This window comes from Oncorhynchus mykiss, chromosome 18 (assembly GCF_057628025.1).
Source record: "Oncorhynchus mykiss isolate SJ-2025 chromosome 18, ASM5762802v1, whole genome shotgun sequence".
Classification (NCBI taxonomy): Eukaryota; Metazoa; Chordata; class Actinopteri; order Salmoniformes; family Salmonidae; genus Oncorhynchus; species Oncorhynchus mykiss.
The window spans coordinates 16465618-16488390 of NC_143039.1; the positions used below are offsets into that span (position 1 = coordinate 16465618).

General features: G+C 44.3%; 1 protein-coding gene across 3 annotated transcripts; it reads right to left on the reverse strand.

The window, feature by feature from the left end:
• Positions 1 to 2907: 2907 nt before the first annotated feature.
• LOC110496973 (cystathionine beta-synthase) lies at positions 2908 to 22511 on the reverse strand. 3 transcript variants are annotated; one of them, XM_090207390.1, is made up of 15 exons: positions 21902 to 22511; positions 17617 to 17919; positions 16031 to 16137; positions 14402 to 14536; positions 14151 to 14230; positions 13821 to 14025; positions 13250 to 13341; positions 12433 to 12558; positions 12249 to 12333; positions 11887 to 11992; positions 9017 to 9094; positions 7987 to 8121; positions 7492 to 7600; positions 6710 to 6794; positions 2908 to 4917 (listed from the first exon to the last, which is right to left on the reverse strand). In XM_090207390.1, the coding sequence occupies exons 2-15, from the start codon at positions 17910 to 17912 to the stop codon at positions 4790 to 4792; spliced, it is 1767 nt and encodes a 588-aa protein (XP_090063516.1). In that variant the 5' UTR covers positions 17913 to 17919; positions 21902 to 22511; the 3' UTR covers positions 2908 to 4789. The 3 variants fall into 3 exon arrangements, with proteins under 3 accessions (XP_090063516.1, XP_090063517.1, XP_090063518.1); XM_090207391.1 differs by lacking the exon at positions 21902 to 22511 and adding an exon at positions 20144 to 20379; XM_090207392.1 differs by lacking the exons at positions 2908 to 4917; positions 6710 to 6794 and adding an exon at positions 7180 to 7245.
• Between the last annotated feature and the right edge of the window lie 262 nt (positions 22512 to 22773).

Sequence of the window (22773 nt, forward strand, 5' to 3'; positions counted from 1 at the left end):
GAGGAGATCTGCATGGAGGAATGGGCCAAAATACCAGCAACAGTGTGTGAAAACCTTGTGAAGATTTCCAGAAAACGTTTGACCTCTGTCATTGCCAACAAAGGGTATATAACAAAGTATTGAGATAAACTTTTGTTATTGACCAAATACTTATTTTCCACCATAATTTGCAAATGAATTCATTAAAAATCCTACAATGTGATTTTCTTCTCTCATTTTGTCTGTCATAGTTGTAGTGAACCTATGATGAAAATTACAGGCCTCTCTCATCTTTTTAAGTGGGAGAACTTGCACAATTGGTGGCTGACTAAATACTTTTTTGCCCCACTGTGTGTGTGTGTGTGTGTGTGTGTGTGTGTGTGTGTGTGTGTGTGTGTGTGTGTGTCTGTATCATTGTGTTTGTGTGAAGTAGCGTGCAAAATTGTTTCTAAAGCAACCGTGTGTGTGTGTGTCTGAACCAGTGTGTGTGTATTAAAGCCTAAGAACTCAGAGAGAGGAGCTATGCACCCAAACAGACCCCTCCACGCCCACTGCACCCACCCCCAGTTCCCATGGCTCTGATCCCTCTCCCGGTGACTTCCCTCCGGGCCTCGCCCCCTGCTGTATTAACCTAATCCCGCTGGGCTTTCACCCGGTCCAGCACAGAGGCTTACACAAAGCACCGGCCAGGCCCTTTTTCCAGCCCACAGACGCACCCGCCAAGACCAACCGGCCTCGGCCAGGGCTGAGCGCCTAGGGGACGTTGTAGGGCTGGATGGAGGCCAGAGGGGGATGGGGGAGAGGATAGGGGTGTTGGGCCTTGTTACAGCCCTGTCAGCAGGTTTAGGGGCAGAGAGGGTTTTATCAATGAGCCAGACAATAGAAGCCCTGGTCTGTGTATATCCTACAGTACGCTAGACAGGTCAGGCTATTCATCGTCAGCTCTGGTTGGAACAGCGGTGTGTAACCTAACCTGGGGCTAACCAGAGGCTAACCTGGGGCTAACCTGGGGCTAACCTGAGGCTAACCTGAGGCTAACCTGGGGCTAACCTGAGGCTAACCTGGGGCTAACCTGAGGCTAACCTGAGGCTAACCTGAGGCTAACCTGGGGCTAACCTGAGGCTAACCTGAGGCTAACCTGGGGCTAACCTGGGGCTAACCTGAGGCTAACCTGGGGCTAACCTGAGGCTAACCTGAGGGTGTTGGGGATATTGATTTGTGTACTGGAATGTTGAGGGAGCTAGCACAGAAGCATTTCACTGCACCTTTTATACATGCCGACTGTGTACGTTACCATTACAGTCTGATTTGTATTCCTTCCTTTAGGTGATCACAAAATGATAGTGAGTAGGGAAATAGGACAGGAAGGACATGTGGTAGACAAGGTTTGAATCCAGGTCTCCTGTGCACAACAAGACTGTTTTAGCACACTGAGCTAAATTGGGGGGTTTTGGACCCCCTAGTTGTACAGTAGCTAGAATACTTCCGGAATTGACTAGTTTAGGCATTAATAAGTCACTGTTATTCAAAACTCAATGAGCGGTCTTTATTTCAATGGTTGAAATTATCAATGAGCTTATATGTTCCATTGCTATTTTAAGTGTGATTTGGATTGGTCATAATGAGTTAACATGTAATAACTAAACAGCTTGCTGTTTGCATGGTTGAAGGACATTTCTAGCCTACAAGACTGACAATTATGCGAGGACTCACCATCCATGTTATCAATATTATGGTTTTAACCATGTTTGGATGATATAGAGCCCTCAAACTCAACTCTGGACCACGAAGCCAGTTTCACTGCATTGTTTCATTGTTTCCCTCTAATGAGGGACTGATTTAGACCTGGGACAACAGGTGTGTGCAATTAACTATCAGGTAGAACAGAAAACCTGCAGGCTCTGGACCTCGTAGGGTAAGAGTTGGATACCCCTGGTAGAGTGTCAGTTGAACTAAGCTCATGGGGCATTTATAAGTTGTATTCAAGAAATGTAATTAATTAAAAGTCCAAAAATGGATGTACCCTTTAAAACCCTAAACAGTACCTTAAATAATTAAATTGTTGCAAGCCCAAGCAGACTCGAGAGCAGTCATACATAGAATGTTAGACCAACCAAATATATGCTCTTTCACTGCCGCCTAGTGGTAGGGTGGTGTAACTGCTTATACTGTTATTCATTTGCTCAGCTCGGCTACACATTTTAACACAGAAGGTTCGGTTGTTTAGCTATCGAGAAGAGATGTCCAGAGAATTCGGCCAAGCAGCCACTTTGTACATTCTAAACAGGTAATGGCTTAGGGTCAACATAATTACAGTACCATTTATCTTATTCACAATGGAATCTCAAACTACTATGGCTTAGGGTCAACATAATTAGAGTACCATTTATCTTAATCACAATGGAATCTCAAACTACTATTAAAAACTCATGCATTTTCACTATACACATTCTTTTTTTTTTTTTTTTTTTTTGTTGAATTTTACCCCTTTTTCTCCCCAATTTCGTGGTGTCCAATTGTTTTAGTAGCTACTATCTGTCTCATCGCTACAACTCCCGTACGGGCTCGGGAGAGACGAAGGTTGAAAGTCATGTGTCCTCCGATCACAACCCAACCAAGCCGCACTGCTTCTTTACACAGCCGCTCCAATGTGTCGGAGGAAACACCGTGCACCTGGCAACCTTGGTTAGCGCGCACTGCGCCCGGCCCGCCACAGGAGTCGCTGGTGCGCGATGAGACAAGGACATCCCTACCGGCCAAGCTCTCCCTAACCCGGACGACTCTAGGCCAATTGTGCGTCGCCCCAAGGACTTCCCGGTCGCGGCCGGTTACGACAGAGCCTGGGCGCGAACCCAGAGTCTCTGATAGCACAGCTGGCGCTGCATTTTACACATTCTACACACAAACAAAATGATAGCATAGCAAATATAAATTCAGAGATGTTTTAACAACTTTATTTTTCATAAGATTATAATGTGATTTTATAGCACACAAATCCCGATAGGACTTTTTACTCTGATACATCCAAAGTGAAAAGCATAAACAACCGTACAAATACATTGTTGGCACACCAAATTAACTCTGACTCTGTACTATACTGGCATATCAATCATTCTATTTCATATGATCTTGTCAAAAATGATATTTTGGTAGTTACTAGCTAGACATATTTTAAAAAAAATGATATTTTGGTAGTTACTAGATAGACATATTTGACCATTCCAGAACAAAACCTCAGATCTTTCATCGTTGAAGAGTACGGTACATTTAATATGTTCTACATCTGCATTGCTTGCTCTTTGAGTTTTCTGTATAAGGCCTTTGTGACGTCTGCAGATATAAAAAGCTTTATAAATACATTAGATTGACTGAAAAAGTCTGCCCTCATTACGGTAAATCACTCTGGATAGGAGCGTCTGCTAAATAACTCATTACTGTAAATCACTCTGGATAGGAGTGTCTGCTAAATAACTCATTACTGTAAATCACTCTGGATAGGAGTGTCTGCTAAATAACTCATTACTGTAAATCACTCTGGATAGGAGCGTCTGCTAAATAACTCATTACTGTAAATCACTCTGGATAGGAGCGCCTGCTAAATAACTTGAATGTAAATCGCGAACATTCTGATGCCCTTGAAATCCCAGCCTGTTTTGGTGCGACAGCATATAAAAGACAGAAAAAAACACTCTGAAAATTCTGTTTTTCCTGTGTTTAATATCATACAGCTGATGAAACTGACACTGACAGTGTTATTTCCTGATAGTTGCTGGTTGAAAATGCAATCTACACAGGGCCTTCTAATCAGCAGGTTTGTATGGGCGGGAGGTTAGACTTTCCATTGTGACGTCATGCAATACATTTTTTTTAATAGACCAACAGCAAAATGTTCCATACCTCTCTTCCCAATAACAGCTAGTTTTGAGTTTTCCCCTCCCCACTCAGACCACACCCAAACTGTCCTAGCTAAAGTCTTGCTTGAGAAATTGCTCTTTGCTAAGAAACTACTTGTTTTAATTGAATACAATCACAGTAAAATACTTATTTGTTACCCAGAAATGATTTGATATCCAGATAAAAACAGATGCATTGGACCTTTAAAAAACACATCAACATACAGGTCTGTTTCCCAAACCTGTTGTAATTGTGCAGGGTTGTGTCATTATGCATAGCGTTGAAATGCATTGATTGATGTTTTCACAATTAAAACCATTTTTTTTTTCAGTAAAGATTGGTTTCACAATTATTGGTTCAGTACATGGGATGGGGCACAGTCTGATCATTTAAATAGCCATCACAAAGCAACATGGGAATTCCCTCTGTAGGCAGTGTCTACATACTATGATCAAGATCGCAAAACATAGCAAAGATTTAAGACTTTCATATGAATGCATTGCGCTTGCAACGCTAGGGTTGTGGGTTGGATTCCCACGGGGGACCAGTTGGGGGGGAACAGTATGAAAATGGGTTGTGGGTTAGATTCCCACGGGGAACCAGTTGGGGGGGAACAGTATGAAAATGGGTTGTGGGTTGGATTCCCACGGGGGACCAGTTGGGGGTGAACAGTATGTCCTCACTATCTGTAGGTCGCTCTGGATAAGAGCATCTGCTAAATGACTCACGTCATGAGAAAGCAGCAACAACAGTTTGTCCACCAATCAAGTTCATACGACCTCATATTCTTTATATTGTCGTTAATATCACAGTGTGTTTGTGTATGGCTGTGGGGCTGTAGGTGTAATTAACGTGTTCCGTGTGTGTGTACACGAGGTGTTTGTGCGCACATGACCCAGCCGTCACGGGGACACGGTCACAGGTCACTGCACTCAGAGAAGGACCTCTCCCTCTTCTCCCTGGCCGTGACGAAGTTGAGCAGGTCGATGGCCGTCACCACACCAAACACCATCTGCTTCAGGCTGGGGGAGCCGTCCGTTAAGTCTGAGAGTAGGAGAGAGGGAAGGATAGAGAGGGTGGCATTAGCTCCCTCTTACAGCCATCATTGGACGAGGGGAGGGTGGGGTTATGGTTGGTTGCAGGCCCAAATCAATGTTGGGACCAAACAACTGAGGACTTTGAGACTGGCACATACAGTGCATTTGTAAAGTACTCAGACCCCTTGACTTGTCCCACTTTTTGTTACGTTACAGCCTTATTCTAAACTGTATTAAATAGTTTTATCCCACCTCATCAATCTACACACAATACCCCCTAATGACAAAGCAAAAACAGTGTTTTTAGAAATGTTTGCTAAGAAAGTTTATTCTTTTAAATCACATGTGCATAAATATTCAGACCCTTTACTCAGTACTTTGTTGAAGCACCTTTGGCAGTGATTACAGCCTCGAGTCTTCTTGGGGTATGATGCTACAAGCTTAGCAAACCTGTATTTGGGGTGTTTCTGCCATTTGTCTCTGCAGATCTTCTCAAGCTCTGTCAGGTTGGATGGGGAGCATCGCTGCACAGCTATTTTCAGGTCTCTCCAGAGATGTTCAATAGGGTTCAAGTCCGGGCTCTGGCTGGGCCACTTGAGGACATTCAGAAACTTGTCCCGAAGCCACTCCTGCGTTGTCTTGGCTGTGTGCTTAGGGTCGTTGTCCTGTTGGAAGGTGAACCTTCGCCCCAGTCCGAGGTCCTGAATGCTCTGGAGCAGGTTTTCATCAAGGATCTCTGTACCTTTCCCTCGATCCCAGTCCCTGCGCTGAAAAACATCCCCACAGCATGATGCTGCCACCACCATGCTTCACCTTAGGGATGGTGCCAGGTTTCCTCCAGACGTGACACTTGGCATTCAGGCCAAAGAGTTCAACCTTGGTTTCATCAGACCAGAGAATCTTGTTTAGATGCCTTTTGGCAAACTCCAAGCGGGCTGTCACGTGCCTTTTACTGAAGAGTGGCTTCCGTCTGGCCACTCTACCATAAAGGCCTGATTGATGGAGTGCTGTAGAGATGGTTGTCCTTCTGGAAGGTTCTCCCATTTCCACAGAGGAACTCTGGAGCTCTGTCAGAGTGACCATCGGGTTCTTGGTTATCACCCTGGCAAGGCTCAGTTTAGCCGTGCAGCCAGATCTAGTTAGAGTCTTGGTGGTTCCAAACTTCTTCCATTTAAGAATGATGCAGACATTTTTTGGTCACCTTACCCAGACCTGTGCCTTGACACAATCCTGTCTCGGAGTTCTACGGACAATTCCTTCGACCTCATGGCTTGGTTTTTGCTCTGACGTGCACTGTCAATTCTGGCACCTTACGTAGAGACAGGTGTGTGTCATTCCAAATCATGTGGACTCCAATCAAGTTGTATAACATCTCAAGGATGATCAATGGAAACAGCAAGGACCTGAGCTCAATTTCGAGTCTCATAGCAAAAATTAGGAATACCTACGTAAATAAGCTATTTTATTGTTTGTTATAAATGTGCTAAAATTTCTTGAAACCAGTTTTCAGTTTGTCATTATGAGATAGTATGTAGATTGACAAGACTTTTTGATTTATTGAATCCATTTTAGAATAAGGTTGTAACGTAACAAAATGTGGAAAAAGTCAAGAGGTCTGAATACTTTCCAAATGCGCTGTATACCAGTCACATGCACACAGCAGACATTAAACCAGACTGGTTTAAATGGGTTCAGACCAGCCACCTTACCACCTTGTTACTGCCCTCAAAAAAAGGTCAACAAACCTTCACTCCTCTTATCGCAACATGTTCACCATTATAGCAGGCAGAAAGACTTACATTGGATCTGTTCGTGTACCACCAGGGCAAAATGGTCTGTCTCCAGGATACGAGAGAGCTTCCCCAGGTTATCAGCCAGACGGATCTGAGAATAGGATGAGACGTGAGGTTATCAGTCAAACGGATCTGAGAATAGGATGAGACGTGAGGTTATCAGTCAAACGGATCTGAGAATAGGATGAGACGTGAGGTTATCAGTCAGACGGATCTGAGAATAGGATGAGACGTGAGGTTATCAGTCAAACGGATCTGAGAATAGGATGAGACGTGAGGTTATCAGTCAAACGGATCTGAGAATAGGATGAGACGTGAGGTTATCAGTCAGACGGATCTGAGAATAGGATGAGACGTGAGGTTATCAGTCAGACGGATCTGAGAATAGGATGAGACGTGAGGTTATCAGTCAAACGGATCTGAGAATAGGATGAGACGTGAGGTTATCAGTCAGACGGATCTGAGAATAGGATGAGACGTGAGGTTATCAGTCAAACGGATCTGAGAATAGGATGAGACGTCAGGTTATCAGTCAGACGGATCTGAGAATAGGATGAGACGTGAGGTTATCAGTCAGACGGATCTGAGAATAGGATGAGACGTGAGGTTATCAGTCAGACGTAAGATAGAGACGACCGTTTCATCATATAAACAAACATGGGTGATTTCAGTGTGTGTGAGACCTATTTGCACTACTTACAGAAAAAGTGTGCCTGCAAACACGTGTGTGTGTGTGTGTGTGTGTGTGTGTGTGTGTGTGTGTGTGTGTGTGTGTGTGTGAGACTGACCTGTTTGAACTGGGTGTAGATCACCTTGTTGACTGGGTCTGAGGGTTTGATCTTCCCAGCCAGCACAGAGGCCAGCATATTCCCCAAAGTAACCATTCCTAGGACCAGCCTACACACTCACACACACACAGTTATTTTAGCAGCAGAACAACACTAACCCCATGGATAATGTCACCAGAACAGTTGAATGACCTGAATCAGATGGTCAATGTCCACAGGTGAAACATGGGTTAACAACATTTACAAATCAACAATACTCATGAATTTAATTCCAGGGTTATTTCAATGGAAGATATTTTCAGATTCTCTACAACCATTTAATTTCTTCACCGTGAACTAGTAAGCGACACAAAGATAATGGATATGTCCAAAATGGCACCCTATTCCCTACATGGTCAACATTAGTGCCCTATGAAGGGAATAGGGTGCCATTTGGGAAACGTCCTCTGGTTAATGAAAGAGGCAGGAGATGAGACAGTGGAGGAGGACACCCACCCAGCCTCGTCCACTACAGGGGCCTGGTCAAAGCCGTTCTCCTTCAGGATCTTGATGGTCTTCTGACAGCTGACCGTGGGCAGGACGGTCAGAGGGGCAGAGAGGTTCAACCCCTGCAGCTTCAGGTTCCACCACCTGGGGAGGGAGGGAGAGAGAGAGAGAAATAGAGGGAGGGAGAGAGAGAGAAATAGAGGGAGGGAGAGAGAGAGAGAGAAATAGAGGGAGGGAGAGAGAAATAGAGGGAGGGAGAGAGAAATAGAGGGAGGGAGAGAGAAATAGAGGGAGGGAGAGAGAGAGAGAGAAATAGATGGAGGGAGAGAGAGAGACATAGACAAACAATTAAATAAATAAAAACAAAATACAACCTTTAAAAGGCATAATACACAGAAATCACCCCACAATTGCCTGGGTGCTAAAACTCTACAATTTACACCTGAGACTGACACAGACCCAGCAGGATTTATTCAGAGACACAGACCCACCAGGGTTTATTCAGAGACACAGACCCAGCGGGGTTTATTCAGAGACACAGACCCACCAGGGTTTATTCAGAGACACAGACCCAGCGGGGTTTATTCAGAGACACAGACCCACCAGGGTTTATTCAGAGACACAGACCCAGCGGGGTTTATTCAGAGACACAGACCCAGCAGGGTTTATTCAGAGACACAGACCCAGCAGGGTTTGGTCAGAGACACAGACCCAGCGGGGTTTGTTCAGAGACACAGACCCAGCAGGGTTTATTCAGAGACACAGACCCAGCAGGGTTTATTCAGAGACACAGACCCAGCAGGGTTTATTCAGAGACACAGACCCAGCAGGGTTTGTTTAGAGACACAGACCCAGGGGGGTTTGTTTAGACCTACCAGGGTTTGTTCAGAGACACAGACCCAGGGGGGTTTGTTTAGACCTACCAGGGTTTGTTCAGAGACACAGACCCAGGGGGGTTTGTTTAGACCTACCAGGGTTTGTTTAGACCCACCAGGGTTTGTTCAGAGACACAGACCCAGCGGGGTTTGTTCAGACCTACCAGGGTTTGTTTACCATGATGTCTGACTCCTTCAGGAAGCCTTTCTGGAACATCCACTTGTCACTCAGGAACTTGGTCCTGAAAAAAAGAGAAGAGTCGTTGTTGGTTACTTCATCCACTAGGAACAGCTGTTAAAGGTTCAGATTAAAGAGAAGGGTTGTTAGTTACTTCATCCACTAGGAACAGCTGTTAAAGGTTCAGATTAAAGAGAAGGGTTGTTAGTTACTTCATCCACTAGGAACAGCTGTTAAAGGTTCAGATTAAAGAGAAGGGTTGTTAGTTACTTCATCCACTAGGAACAGCTGTTAATGGTTCAGATTAAAGAGAAGGGTTGTTAGTTACTTCATCCACTAGGAACAGCTGTTAAAGGTTCAGATTAAAGAGAAGGGTTGTTAGTTACTTCATCCACTAGGAACAGCTGTTAATGGTTCAGATTAAAGAGAAGGGTCGTTAGTTACTTCATCCACTAGGAACAGCTGTTAATGGTTCAGATTAAAGAGAAGGGTTGTGAGTTACTTCATCCACTAGGAACAGCTGTTAAAGGTTCAGATTAAGGAGAAGGGTTGTTGGTTACTTCATCCACTAGGAACAGCTGTTAAAGGTTCAGATTAAAGAGAAGGGTTGTTAGTTACTTCATCCACTAGGAACAGCTGTTAAAGGTTCAGATTAAAGAGAAGGGTTGTTAGTTACTTCATCCACTAGGAACAGCTGTTAAAGGTTCAGATTAAAGAGAAGGGTTGTTAGTTACTTCATCCACTAGGAACAGCTGTTAAAGGTTCAGATTAAAGAGAAGGGTTGTTAGTTACTTCATCCACTAGGAACAGCTGTTAATGGTTCAGATTAAAGAGAAGGGTTGTTAGTTACTTCATCCACTAGGAACAGCTGTTAATGGTTCAGATTAAAGAGAAGGGTCGTTAGTTACTTCATCCACTAGGAACAGCTGTTAATGGTTCAGATTAAAGAGAAGGGTTGTTAGTTACTTCATCCACTAGGAACAGCTGTTAATGGTTCAGATTAAAGAGAAGGGGTTGTTAGTTACTTCATCCACTAGGAACAGCTGTTAAAGGTTCAGATTAAAGAGAAGGGTTGTTAGTTACTTCATCCACTAGGAACAGCTGTTAAAGGTTCAGATTAAGGAGAAGGGTTGTTAGTTACTTCATCCACTAGGAACAGCTGTTAAAGGTTCAGATTAAAGAGAAGGGTTGTTAGTTACTTCATCCACTAGGAACAGCTGTTAAAGGTTCAGATTAAGGAGAAGGGTTGTTAGTTACTTCATCCACTAGGAACAGCTGTTAAAGGTTCAGATTAAAGAGAAGGGTTGTTAGTTACTTCATCCACTAGGAACAGCTGTTAATGGTTCAGATTAAAGAGAAGGGTCGTTAGTTACTTCATCCACTAGGAACAGCTGTTAATGGTTCAGATTAAAGAGAAGGGTTGTTAGTTACTTCATCCACTAGGAACAGCTGTTAAAGGTTCAGATTAAAGAGAAGGGTCGTTAGTTACTTCATCCACTAGGAACAGCTGTTAATGGTTCAGATTAAAGAGAAGGGTTGTTAGTTACTTCATCCACTATGAACAGCTGTTAAAGGTTCAGATTAAAGAGAAGGGTCGTTAGTTACTTCATCCACTATGAACAGCTGTTAAAGGTTCAGATTAAAGAGAAGGGTTGTTAGTTACTTCATCCACTAGGAACAGCTGTTAAAGGTTCAGATTAAAGAGAAGGGTTGTTAGTTACTTCATCCACTAGGAACAGCTGTTAAAGGTTCAGATTAAAGAGAAGGGTTGTTAGTTACTTCATCCACTAGGAACAGCTGTTAAAGGTTCAGATTAAAGAGAAGGGTTGTTAGTTACTTCATCCACTAGGAACAGCTGTTAATGGTTCAGATTAAAGAGAAGGGTTGTTAGTTACTTCATCCACTAGGAACAGCTGTTAAAGGTTCAGATTAAAGAGAAGGGTCGTTAGTTACTTCATCCACTAGGAACAGCTGTTAATGGTTCAGATTAAAGAGAAGGGTTGTTAGTTACTTCATCCACTATGAACAGCTGTTAAAGGTTCAGATTAAAGAGAAGGGTCGTTAGTTACTTCATCCACTATGAACAGCTGTTAAAGGTTCAGATTAAAGAGAAGGGTCGTTAGTTACTTCATCCACTAGGAACAGCTGTTAATGGTTCAGATTAAAGAGAAGGGTTGTGAGTTACTTCATCCACTAGGAACAGCTGTTAAAGGTTCAGATTAAAGAGAAGGGTTGTTAGTTACTTCATCCACTAGGAACAGCTGTTAAAGGTTCAGATTAAAGAGAATGGGTTGTTAGTTACTTCATCCACTAGGAACAGCTGTTAAAGGTTCAGATTAAAGAGAAGGGTTGTTAGTTACTTCATCCACTAGGAACAGCTGTTAAAGGTTCAGATTAAAGAGAAGGGTTGTTAGTTACTTCATCCACTAGGAACAGCTGTTAAAGGTTCAGATTAAAGAGAAGGGTTGTTAGTTACTTCATCCACTAGGAACAGCTGTTAAAGGTTCAGATTAAAGAGAAGGGTTGTTAGTTACTTCATCCACTAGGAACAGCTGTTAAAGGTTCAGATTAAAGAGAAGGGTTGTTAGTTACTTCATCCACTAGGAACAGCTGTTAATGGTTCAGATTAAAGAGAAGGGTTGTTAGTTACTTCATCCACTAGGAACAGCTGTTAAAGGTTCAGATTAAAGAGGGGATCATGAATCAGTGATTCCCACGAGGCAACAGCTGCAATATTCAGACATGGCCACAAGGGGTCAGGCTAAGCTAAACGCTGAAAGATCATTAGATTTACTATAGGACTACAGTATATTATAGTCATAATATAACAGTATATTCTAGACCCCGGTTCCTCACATGTAGTTGCGGATGGAGTCTGGCAGGATGACCACACACCGCTGGCCCTCCTTCAGGTCCTTGGCCACCCTCACCGCCGCTGCCATGGCCGTGCCCGAGCTGCCACCTGGCACAGGGGACAAGAGACGGGCACACTGGTTGGCATGACGACCCGTGGCCAGGTCAACCCACAAATCAGAACATGACAGGTGGTCTTTATTGAAGTGGGAATGTGCAGATATCCCAGTCCCTGGAGAAGTACTGAATGTCTCAGGAACCACCTTCATTTGATGTGCAATACGGATGACCTGCAACACGACCACAGAGTCACCACTGGTGACAGTGAGATGAATGACAGAGAAACAGAACGGTGACAAACGTACCACACAGCAAGCCCTCGTCTCTGACCAGCATACGGGACATGTTGAAGGACTCCTCATCGTTGGACTTGTACCAGCTATCCACCACCTACAGGTAGACACACCCTGGTGAGGTAGTGTGTGTATTTATGTGTGTGTGTGTTTGTGTTTGTGTGTGTGTGTGTGTGTGTGTGTCCATCTGACTCACTGATCGGTCCAGTACAGTGGGGATGAAGTCGTATCCGATGCCCTCCACCTCGTACTGGGTCTTGTCTGTCTTGTTCAGCTCCTCTGGTTCAGCCAGGATGGAGCCTTCAGGGTCCACACCGATGATCTGACCACACACACAGACAGAACCATACCAGACAGAACCACATCAGACCAGACAGAACCACACCAGACAAGACAGAACCACACCAGACCAGACAGAACCACACCAGACAAGACAGAACCACACCAGACAGAACCACACCAGACAAGACAGAACCACATCAGACAAGACAGAACCACATCAGACCAGACAGAACCACACCAGACCAGAACCACACCGAATCACACAAGATCAGACAGAACCACACCGAATCACACAAGATCAGACAGAACCACACCACACAGAACCACACCAGACCAGACAGAAACACACCAGACAAGACCAGACAGAAACACACCAGACAAGACCAGACAGAACCACACCAGACAGAACCACACCAGACAAGACCAGACAAGACCAGACAGAACCACACCAGACAGAACCATACCACACAGAACCACAACAGACAGAACCACACCACGTCAGACACAAGTTAACACCCAGTAAGGACGGCCATAGCCTGTGATCAGAACCAGAACCGTTTCTATTCCGTCCTGTTGAAGTAGTGGATGTGAAGATCCAAGTTGAGACTGATTCTATTTGTATGGATCTTTCCATACTTGAATAGCAATTTCAATTGAACTGTCCACAACCCTAGTCAGAAGCTACCTGGGGATGGGAATTGATTCCAGGTAGACACCCAGAGTTCACTCACCTGGATGTTGGGGCACCTCTCCTTCAGTTTGCGGGCAATGCCAGTGATGGTGCCGCCTGTGCCAGCGCCTGCCACCAGCATGTCCACTTTCCCTGCCAGGTCACAGACGTGGAGGGTGTCAGGTTAGCTCATACAGATGGATTCAGATCATGAACAGTGTCTCTATGAGGGCTACAAGCCCACACAACTGCTCAGACAATGCTTTGCTGTTGACCAAAACCATGATTTAAACCTTATTCAAACACACACGCTTGTATAACAGTGATTCTCAGCTAGTGGATGACGACGAGGTTTTGAATGGGTAGCGGGTGTCTGAGTAATAATAAAAAAATAAGTGTTTTTGTTATATATATTTTTTTATGACTTATTCTATGAAAAAAATACTCCAGTCTGAACCTAAACCAGGCAGAAAGTGTATAGAAATAATGAATTTGCATTTCTAAATAACAATCTCTGAACAAATCACAGTATTTTGAGAGAGAGAGAGAATGCCAGCAAGACAAGAGAGAAGGAAAGAGAGAACAAGAGAGGGAGGAATAGAAGGAGGGAGTCGAGAGGAAGTCTGTCTCACCATCACACTGCTCCAGTATCTCCTCTGCTGTGGTGTCATAGTGGGCCAGGGGGTTACTAGGGTTACGGTACTGGTCCAGGATGTGAGAGTTGGGGATCTCGTTCTTCAGACGCCAAGCCACGCCCACGTGAGACTCTGGTGAATCGAAACGAGCGCTGGTGGGAGTACGGACGATCTCTGCGCCCAGGGCTCTCAAAACATCCACCTGGGTGCATGCAGACACACAGACAGGCAGCGTTTTCATGATCATTTGTGCAGACTTCACAATCAAATTGGTCCTGTCAAATTCCCAGAGGGGAGATTGATGAGGCAGGCGTACAGCAGTCTTACCTTCTCCATGCTCATCTTCTCAGGCATGACAATGATACAGCGGTAACCCTTCACAGCTGCAGCCAGAGCCAGACCGATACCTGTCACACACACACACACACACACACACACACACACACACACACGGACACACACACACGGACACAAACACGGACACACACACGGACACACACACGGACACACACACAATTCAGTGAATCTACCACTAGTGAGACACATTCCTATTCATTTACTGAGACACACACAGTTACCTGTATTGCCTGAGGTGGGCTCTATGATGGTGTCTCCTGGTTTCAGATGTCCTGCCCTCTCTGCATCCTCCACCATACGCAGACTGATCCTATCCTTCACACTGCCGCCCGCGTTGAAGTACTCACACTTGGCCACTGCACAGAGACAAAACAGAACGGTACACACTGGATCACACACACAGATTCAAATGTTTTTAATTCTGAATAAAAATAGCACCTTGTCTGAAAACATCTGATAATGTAACCAGACCTGGGTCAAACATGTTCATCTCATTTAGTTTAGAGTTTGCACTTTAGGAGCTATTCCATTGTACCATAAAATGTATGAAGCACAAGTGGGGTCATTTTCTGTGCAAAAGTCCAAAGCCAACAATATAATTAAACTGTTACATTCGATACAATATAACTGTCAATAAATCCCAAATGGGATCATGGAGTCAAGCATAAAGAAATCTACAAAGAAGTCAGCTGAACACAGACGCCCCAAAGTAAATCCAAATTCACACGACTTCTTAAGCCAACCAATGAAAAAGGTTTTGACTGCCTGTGTTCTATGTCTGCCTCAACAGAAAGAGACGTGGAGGGGGAAGACAGCCTTGAATACTGTCTGAACAGTATTCTCAGGACTATGTCTGCCTCAACAGAAAGATACATGAAGGGAAGACAGCCTTGAATACTGTCTGAACAGTATTCTCAGGACTATGTCTGCCTCAACAGAAAGAGACATGGAGGGAAGACAGCCTTGAATACTGTCTGAACAGTATTCTCAGGACTATGTCTGCCTCAACAGAAAGATACATGAAGGGAAGACAGCCTTGAATACTGTCTGAACAGTATTCTCAGGACTGTCTGCCTCAACAGAAAGAGATGTGGAGGGGGAAGACAGCCTTGAATACTGTCTGAACAGTATTCTCAGGACTATGTCTGCCTCAACAGAAAGATACATGAAGGGAAGACAGCCTTGAATACTGTCTGAACAGTATTCTCAGGACTGTCTGCCTCAACAGAAAGAGACGTGGAGGGAAGACAGCCTTGAATACTGTCTGAACAGTATTCTCAGGACTGTCTGCCTCAACAGAAAGAGACGTGGAGGGAAGACAGCCTTGAATACTGTCTGAACGGTATTCTCAGGACTGTCTGCCTCAACAGAAAGAGACGTGGAGGGGGAAGACAGCCTTGAATACTGTCTGAACAGTATTCTCAGGACTATGTCTGCCTCAACAGAAAGAGACGTGGAGGGGGAAGACAGCCTTGAATACTGTCTGAACAGTATTCTCAGGACTGTCTGCCTCAACAGAAAGAGACGTGGAGGGGGAAGACAGCCTTGAATACTGTCTGAACAGTATTCTCAGGACTATGTCTGCCTCAACAGAAAGAGACGTGGAGGGGGAAGACAGCCTTGAATACTGTCTGAACGGTATTCTCAGGACTATGTCTGACTGGCAGATAATGCAAGGTTCAGGGATAGGTTTTATCATGGAGGCACGAATAAATTGGTAACTCTCCGTGAGAAAAGTGCACAAACAAGGCTGAAACATTGAGTGGGAAACATTTGCACCCATGTAGCAAGTTAAGGTTCAACCATTCATCTCAAAAGGGTTCTGAGAAAAGACTCCCTGATAAACTCACAGACTTCACACTTGAGGCCGAAGGTCTTGGGGATCTTGTTCATGCGCACCAGCGGGGTGTCACCGATCCTCCGGAGGATGTTGGTGAGGATTTTAGGAGCTTTGGTCCTGGAAGAGGGGAATTTATGATGTCACTGACTAACTCGACGTTGATGAATGATCAACGCTCATTCCACATTGACATGAATCTGACTAAAAGATGGATCATAGAATAAAGTGGAAATGAGTAGAGGAGGAGACGGGTGGAAGGAATAACATAAAAGGTTACCAGTCTTACTGTTGAGGGTCACCAGTCTTACTGTTGAGGGTTACCAGTCTTACTGTTGAGGGTTACCAGTCTTACTGTTGAGGGTCACCAGTCTTACTGTTGAGGGTCACCAGTCTTACTGTTGAGGGTCACCAGTCTTACTGTTGAGGGTCACCAGTCTTACTGTTGAGGGTCACCAGTCTTACTGTTGAGGGTCACCAGTCTTACTGTTGAGGGTTACCAGTCTTACTGTTGAGGGTTACCAGTCTTACTGTTGAGGGTTACCAGTCTTACCGTTGAGGGTTACCAGTCTTACCGCTGAGGGTCACCAGTCTTACCGCTGAGGGTCACCAGTCTTACCGCTGAGGGTCACCAGTCTTACCGCTGAGGGTCACCAGTCTTACCGCTGAGGGTCACCAGTCTTACCGCTGAGGGTCACCAGTCTTACCGCTGAGGGTCACCAGTCTTACCGCTGAGGGTTACCAGTCTTACTGTTGAGGGTTACCAGTCTTACTGTTGAGGGTTACCAGTCTTACCGTTGAGGGTTACCAGTCTTACCGTTGAGGGTTACCAGTCTTACCGCTGAGGGTTACCAGTCTTACCGCTGAGGGTCACCAGTCTTACCGCTGAGGGTCACCAGTCTTACCGCTGAGGGTCACCAGTCTTACCGCTGAGGGTTACCAGTCTTACCGTTGAGGGTTACCAGTCTTACTGTTGAGGGTTACCAGTCTTACCGTTGAGGGTTACCAGTCTTACCGTTGAGGGTTACCAGTCTTACCGTTGAGGGTTACCAGTCTTACCGTTGAGGGTTACCAGTCTTACCGTTGAGGGTTACCAGTCTTACCGTTGAGGGTCACCAGTCTTACCGCTGAGGGTTACCAGTCTTACCGTTGAGGGTTACCAGTGTTACCGTTGAGGGTTACCAGTGTTACCGTTGAGGGTTACCAGTGTTACCGTTGAGGGTTACCAGTGTTACCGTTGAGGGTTACCAGTGTTACCGTTGAGGGTTACCAGTGTTACCGTTGAGGGTTACCAGTCTTACTGTTGAGGGTTACCAGTCTTACTGTTGAGGGTTACCAGTCTTACCGTTGAGGGTTACCTGTCTTACTGTTGAGGGTTACCAGTCTTACTGTTGAGGGTTACCAGTCTTACTGTTGAGGGTTACCAGTCTTACTGTTGAGGGTTACCAGTCTTACTGTTGAGGGTTACCAGTCTTACCGTTGAGGGTTACCAGTCTTACCGTTGAGGGTTACCAGTCTTACTGTTGAGGGTTACCAGTCTTACTGCTGAGGGTTACCATTGTTACTGTTGAGGGTTACGGTTAGGGTGACCAGTCTTACTGTTGAGGATGGGTGTGGGGGGAGTCGGCGTGGTTGCCCCCCAGTCTCCAGGTGCACCGGCTGGGAAGGTCGGGACGGATCCACTTCCTCTCCCCCACCGCCTGGATGGTTCCAGTCACGTCCTCCACCTCTAGCTTGTCTCTGACGCCCCCCTTGGTTGGGAGTTGTAACAGCCCTTCCTGGACCTTGGAGGATCCGTTGGCGTCCCCATTGCCGTTGGTGACGCGTAGCCTGGCAGCGTGCGGGCACACAAGGCCCAGGACGCTGCTGTCTTTAAGGGAGGGGACCGCAGGCATGTCTCACCTAGGAAGTTAAATGGCACATGGGCTAGTAAATGGCACATAGCATCTGTCCTGCTCGTAAGCACAGATCTAGGATCATATTCCCCTGACCCCAGTCCTAATTGTAACCGTTAGCTGGACAATAACTGATCTGACCCTGTATCAGTGGTTTGGGGCTACTTAAGAGTCCAACGTCCAGACAACGTTTCAACACCACCCAGCGGTCTGAGGGACAGGAGCAGCAGAAGGCCTCTTCAGAATATCTGAGGGAATCGAGGAGCTGCTGCTGTTGTCCGTCTCATACTATACACACTGCTGGACAGACTGATGACTTCAAACTAATTACAGTCAGGAAGCCAATAAGAACATTCCTGACAAAAATGACACAAAAAAAAAATCTAAAACGTTTGACCCCAAGAGGCCCAGTGAGGTGCATATTAACCTGCACACCTGACACCACCATGCCATGCTGTACGTCCCTCTGAAGAGTGGTACTGGGAGCCCCACAGTTCAGGTACAAATTATTCAGGCAGACACACTACCTCAACACGTTTGATGTTTAAGTCAGTGAACATCCTCAGGTCAATGAACAAAACAATCACTTAAAATATGTGAAAGGCCAAATGTGAGATTGGCTCCTATACCCGAGTTGCTAGACGTGAGGCGCTACAATTTAAAGAAATGACCCCTGTTCAGAAGGGCTAATCATTAATGGAGGTAATTGTGTGTGTCCAGCTAATTTGTATTGCCTAAAGACCCAGGGTTATAGAAGACAATGTCCTGTCCCTAACAAATTAACAAGACAACGTATTAACAAGACAACGTCCTGTCCCTAACATATTAACAAGACAACATACTGTCCCTAACATATTAACAAGACAACATACTGTCCCTAACATATTAACAAGACAACATACTGTCCCTAACGTATTAACAAGACAACATACTGTCCCTAACGTATTAACAAGACAACATACTGTCCCTAACATATTAACAAGACAACATACTGTCCCTAACGTATCAACAAGACAACGTATTAACAAGACAACATACTGTCCCTAACATATTAACAAGACAACATACTGTCCCTAACATATTAACAAGACAACACTGTCCCTAACATATTAACAAGACAACATACTGTCCCTAACATATTAACAAGACAACATACTGTCCCTAACATATTAACAAGACAACATACTGTCCCTAACATATTAACAAGACAACATACTGTCCCTAACATATCAACAAGACAACATATTAACAAGACAACATACTGTCCCTAACGTATCAACAAGACAACATACTGTCCCTAACGTATTAACAAGACAACATACTGTCCCTAACGTATCAACAAGACAACATACTGTCCCTAACGTATTAACAAGACAACATACTGTCCCTAACATATTAACAAGACAACGTACTGTCCCTAACATATTAACAAGACAACATACTGTCCCTAACATATTAACAAGACAACGTATTAACAAGACAACATACTGTCCCTAACGTATTAACAAGACAACATACTGTCCCTAACATATTAACAAGACAACGTATTAACAAGACAACATACTGTCCCTAACGTATTAACAAGACAACATACTGTCCCTAACATATTAACAAGACAACATACTGTCCCTAACGTATCAACAAGACAACATACTGTCCCTAACATATTAACAAGACAACATACTGTCCCTAACGTATTAACAAGACAACGTATTAACAAGACAACATACTGTCCCTAACGTATTAACAAGACAACATACTGTCCCTAACGTATTAACAAGACAACATACTGTCCCTAACGTATTAACAAGACAACACACTGTCCCTAACATATTAACAAGACAACATACTGTCCCTAACGTATCAACAAGACAACATCCTGTCCCTAACGTATTAACAAGACAACATACTGTCCCTAACATATTAACAAGACAAAATACTGTCCCTAACGTATCAACAAGACAACATACTGTCCCTAACATATTAACAAGACAACATACTGTCCCTAACGTATTAACAAGACAAGATACTGTCCCTAACGTATAAAATGGTACTAATTATTTGGATTCCCAGACAGAGAGTTCAGTCTGTTGTGTTGCTCCTGTCTAATACAAATAGGCAGTGTACACTTCCAAGCAGCTGTTCAAATGGACCTCTTTCTGAACTGCACTGAAGACACAAACCTCGCCTGAGTGGCTTGACACCAAATGACCAGCACACAATAAACCCACCGGAGAGCATTGTGTCCTTAGGAAAACAACGTAGGGTTGGAGACAGAGAGAGACCAAAGGAAACGTTCCCTCCTGAGCCAGCGCATTTCTTAATGGAACTACTACTGCTGGTCATGCTACTGCTGTTACAGCGTCTGTCTAACTACTGCTATGACAGATATGGGAGCAGAGGTTTGAGTGTTCCTTGGGTGAGTTCATTTGCAATCTGATCCCCCTTGCAGACAGGTTCACTGAGTGGCAATGAGGCTGAGTTGAGGCTGAAATGTTCAGAGGGTTGTGTTACGTCACAGCTGGCCTTGCTTGTGTAACCAAACCAGTTGAGCTGACACCCTCCAGACCCAACCCACCAGTTGTAACAGTTACTACATGAGATAAACTTCCTTTGGAGCTTCTCTCAACGGATATTCTCAATACCTTCTACCACAAAGTATGTTATTTTTTAAATCTCTTTCAGAATTCCCAAAAGTGGAATTAAACGATAGTGTGCGATGATATATAGCCTGGCTAAAAACAAGGGTAAATAACAAAAAGGACAGGATTTACAACCATATAATAATACATATAACTGCCCTACCAAGACAGTGTCCAATAACGCCGGTCAAAACTATTCAGAGCCATGAAGGCCATAGCGGCAGGTAGCCTAGCGGTTAGAGCGTTGGCCTAGTAAACGTAAAGGTTGTAAAAATCGAATCCCCGAGCTGGTGAAAACCTGTCGTTCTGCCCCTGAACAAGGCAGTTAACCCACTGTTCCTAGGCCGTCATTGAAAATAAGAATTCGTTCTTATTAACTGATTTGCTTCGTTAAATAAAGGTAAAATAAAATAGCGGATTAAACACCATGATGAAGGAAGTTTCTGACGACTCTCTGGAATCGAGCTCTGACTAGATGGGCTCTGCCTCTGAATAGTTATGACAGGCAATGTATTTTTAGGGCCATACTAGAAACATATATTTTGTTTAGTCATGGCACAAGAGTGCACTCAACTATGGCAAATTGTGGTGGGCAAAATGAACTAATGGTGCAGCTCAAATTCATTACCTGCAGCCCTCAGTCACCAGAACAGAAAGAGACAACAAGTGTGATGGAGGATTCACAGGTATAACTTATAACTTAATTTCTCAACACAAAGCGATCTTGTATTCAGGTAACTGATGATAGACAGTAGGACCCAGAAATAGTCCCATATGGTGGGTCAAAGGCAGATGTTTGTGTGTGCCTTTTTGCTAACCCAAACCCGTTTCCTAAATGTACCATCATGTTCCTTTTTATTTCACCTTTATTTAACCAGGTAAGCTAGTTGAGAACAAGTTCTCATTTACAACTGCGACCTGACCAAGATAAGGCAAAGCCGTGCGACACAAACAACACAGAGTTACACATGGAATAAACAAGCGTAGTCAAAAATAAACAAGCGTAGTCAATAACTCCTAACCTACTGTACTACGAAAAGTCAAATCTGACGTTAATTTGACAAACGTTGCATCCCTTCTAGCCATGACCCCATATGGTCGGGGGTTTATGGACCCCGGAAATAAACCCATGTGCTTGTTTAAAACACGAACGGTCATTGTAGTACCCACCTCTTACTATTATTTTGATTGCCATGACTCAGAAGGTAGGTACAGCATAATTACACAACTTTACAAGGACACAGAACCTTATTTCGATGAATGGAACATGGCATCATAAAATACATGTGCATTAAAAAAAAGTTGCACTAACATCATCATGCAAGTGGTCGATCAGTTTCAACTTACCTATGTATCTGATGGTCTGGGAATCTGGAGAGGTAAAGAATCTTCCTCCGGTGATAGAAAGAGACTTAGGTAACAACAGTTGGATAATAAAGATGACTATCAGCGCGAGGAGGTTAGCCAATCGTTGGGGAAGAATGCATGTTTAGGGCGCACTTTGATTGGCTGCAGCAAGGGAGTCTATTTCTGCCCCTCCTCCAATAAGAGATGCAGATTTGGTGAAACAAATAGTACATGGCGAAAACGTATGGAAGTTTACCAGGGATCTATTTATATTAATTTCCAAAAAGTAAAGAACCTTTTCAAATATTAGTTTCAGAAACATCGGAGCCTATACGCAACTCGCGCATCCCAGTGTGCCATTCAATGCGTTAACGTGCCTTTCACGCATGGTTTATGGTCGTAAATGTTTTTTTTTTTAGGTCACTATTCTTTGTGAGGACTGTATTTTTCCAACTGTTGATCTTGGTTGTCCAAGGTCATTTCCATGCGTAACCATTATACATAATACGGATGGATACATTTGGGTACACGGTCATTACATTTGCTGAGTTCAAAACAACTGGGTACTCGGAAAAATAGGTTCAATCATGACGTCAGTGACCTTCAGGTCGGAGTCTAGAAAGAGGCTGAAGTTCGAGTTGGGTGACCGTTCACAAGATTTTTCCCAGTCGGAGTTCGTTTCCCCCCCCACCGAGTTCCCAGTTGTTTTGAACCGGGCAACTGTACAACTCACGACACACTTTAAATAACTTCAAATAACTGGGAACTTGGAGGGGGGGCGAGCCAACCCCGGATCTCAGGCCGTTTTCTAGAGCTCCAAATGACGTCATGATTTGACCTCGTATTTTTCCAAGTTCAAATGCTCCATTCAA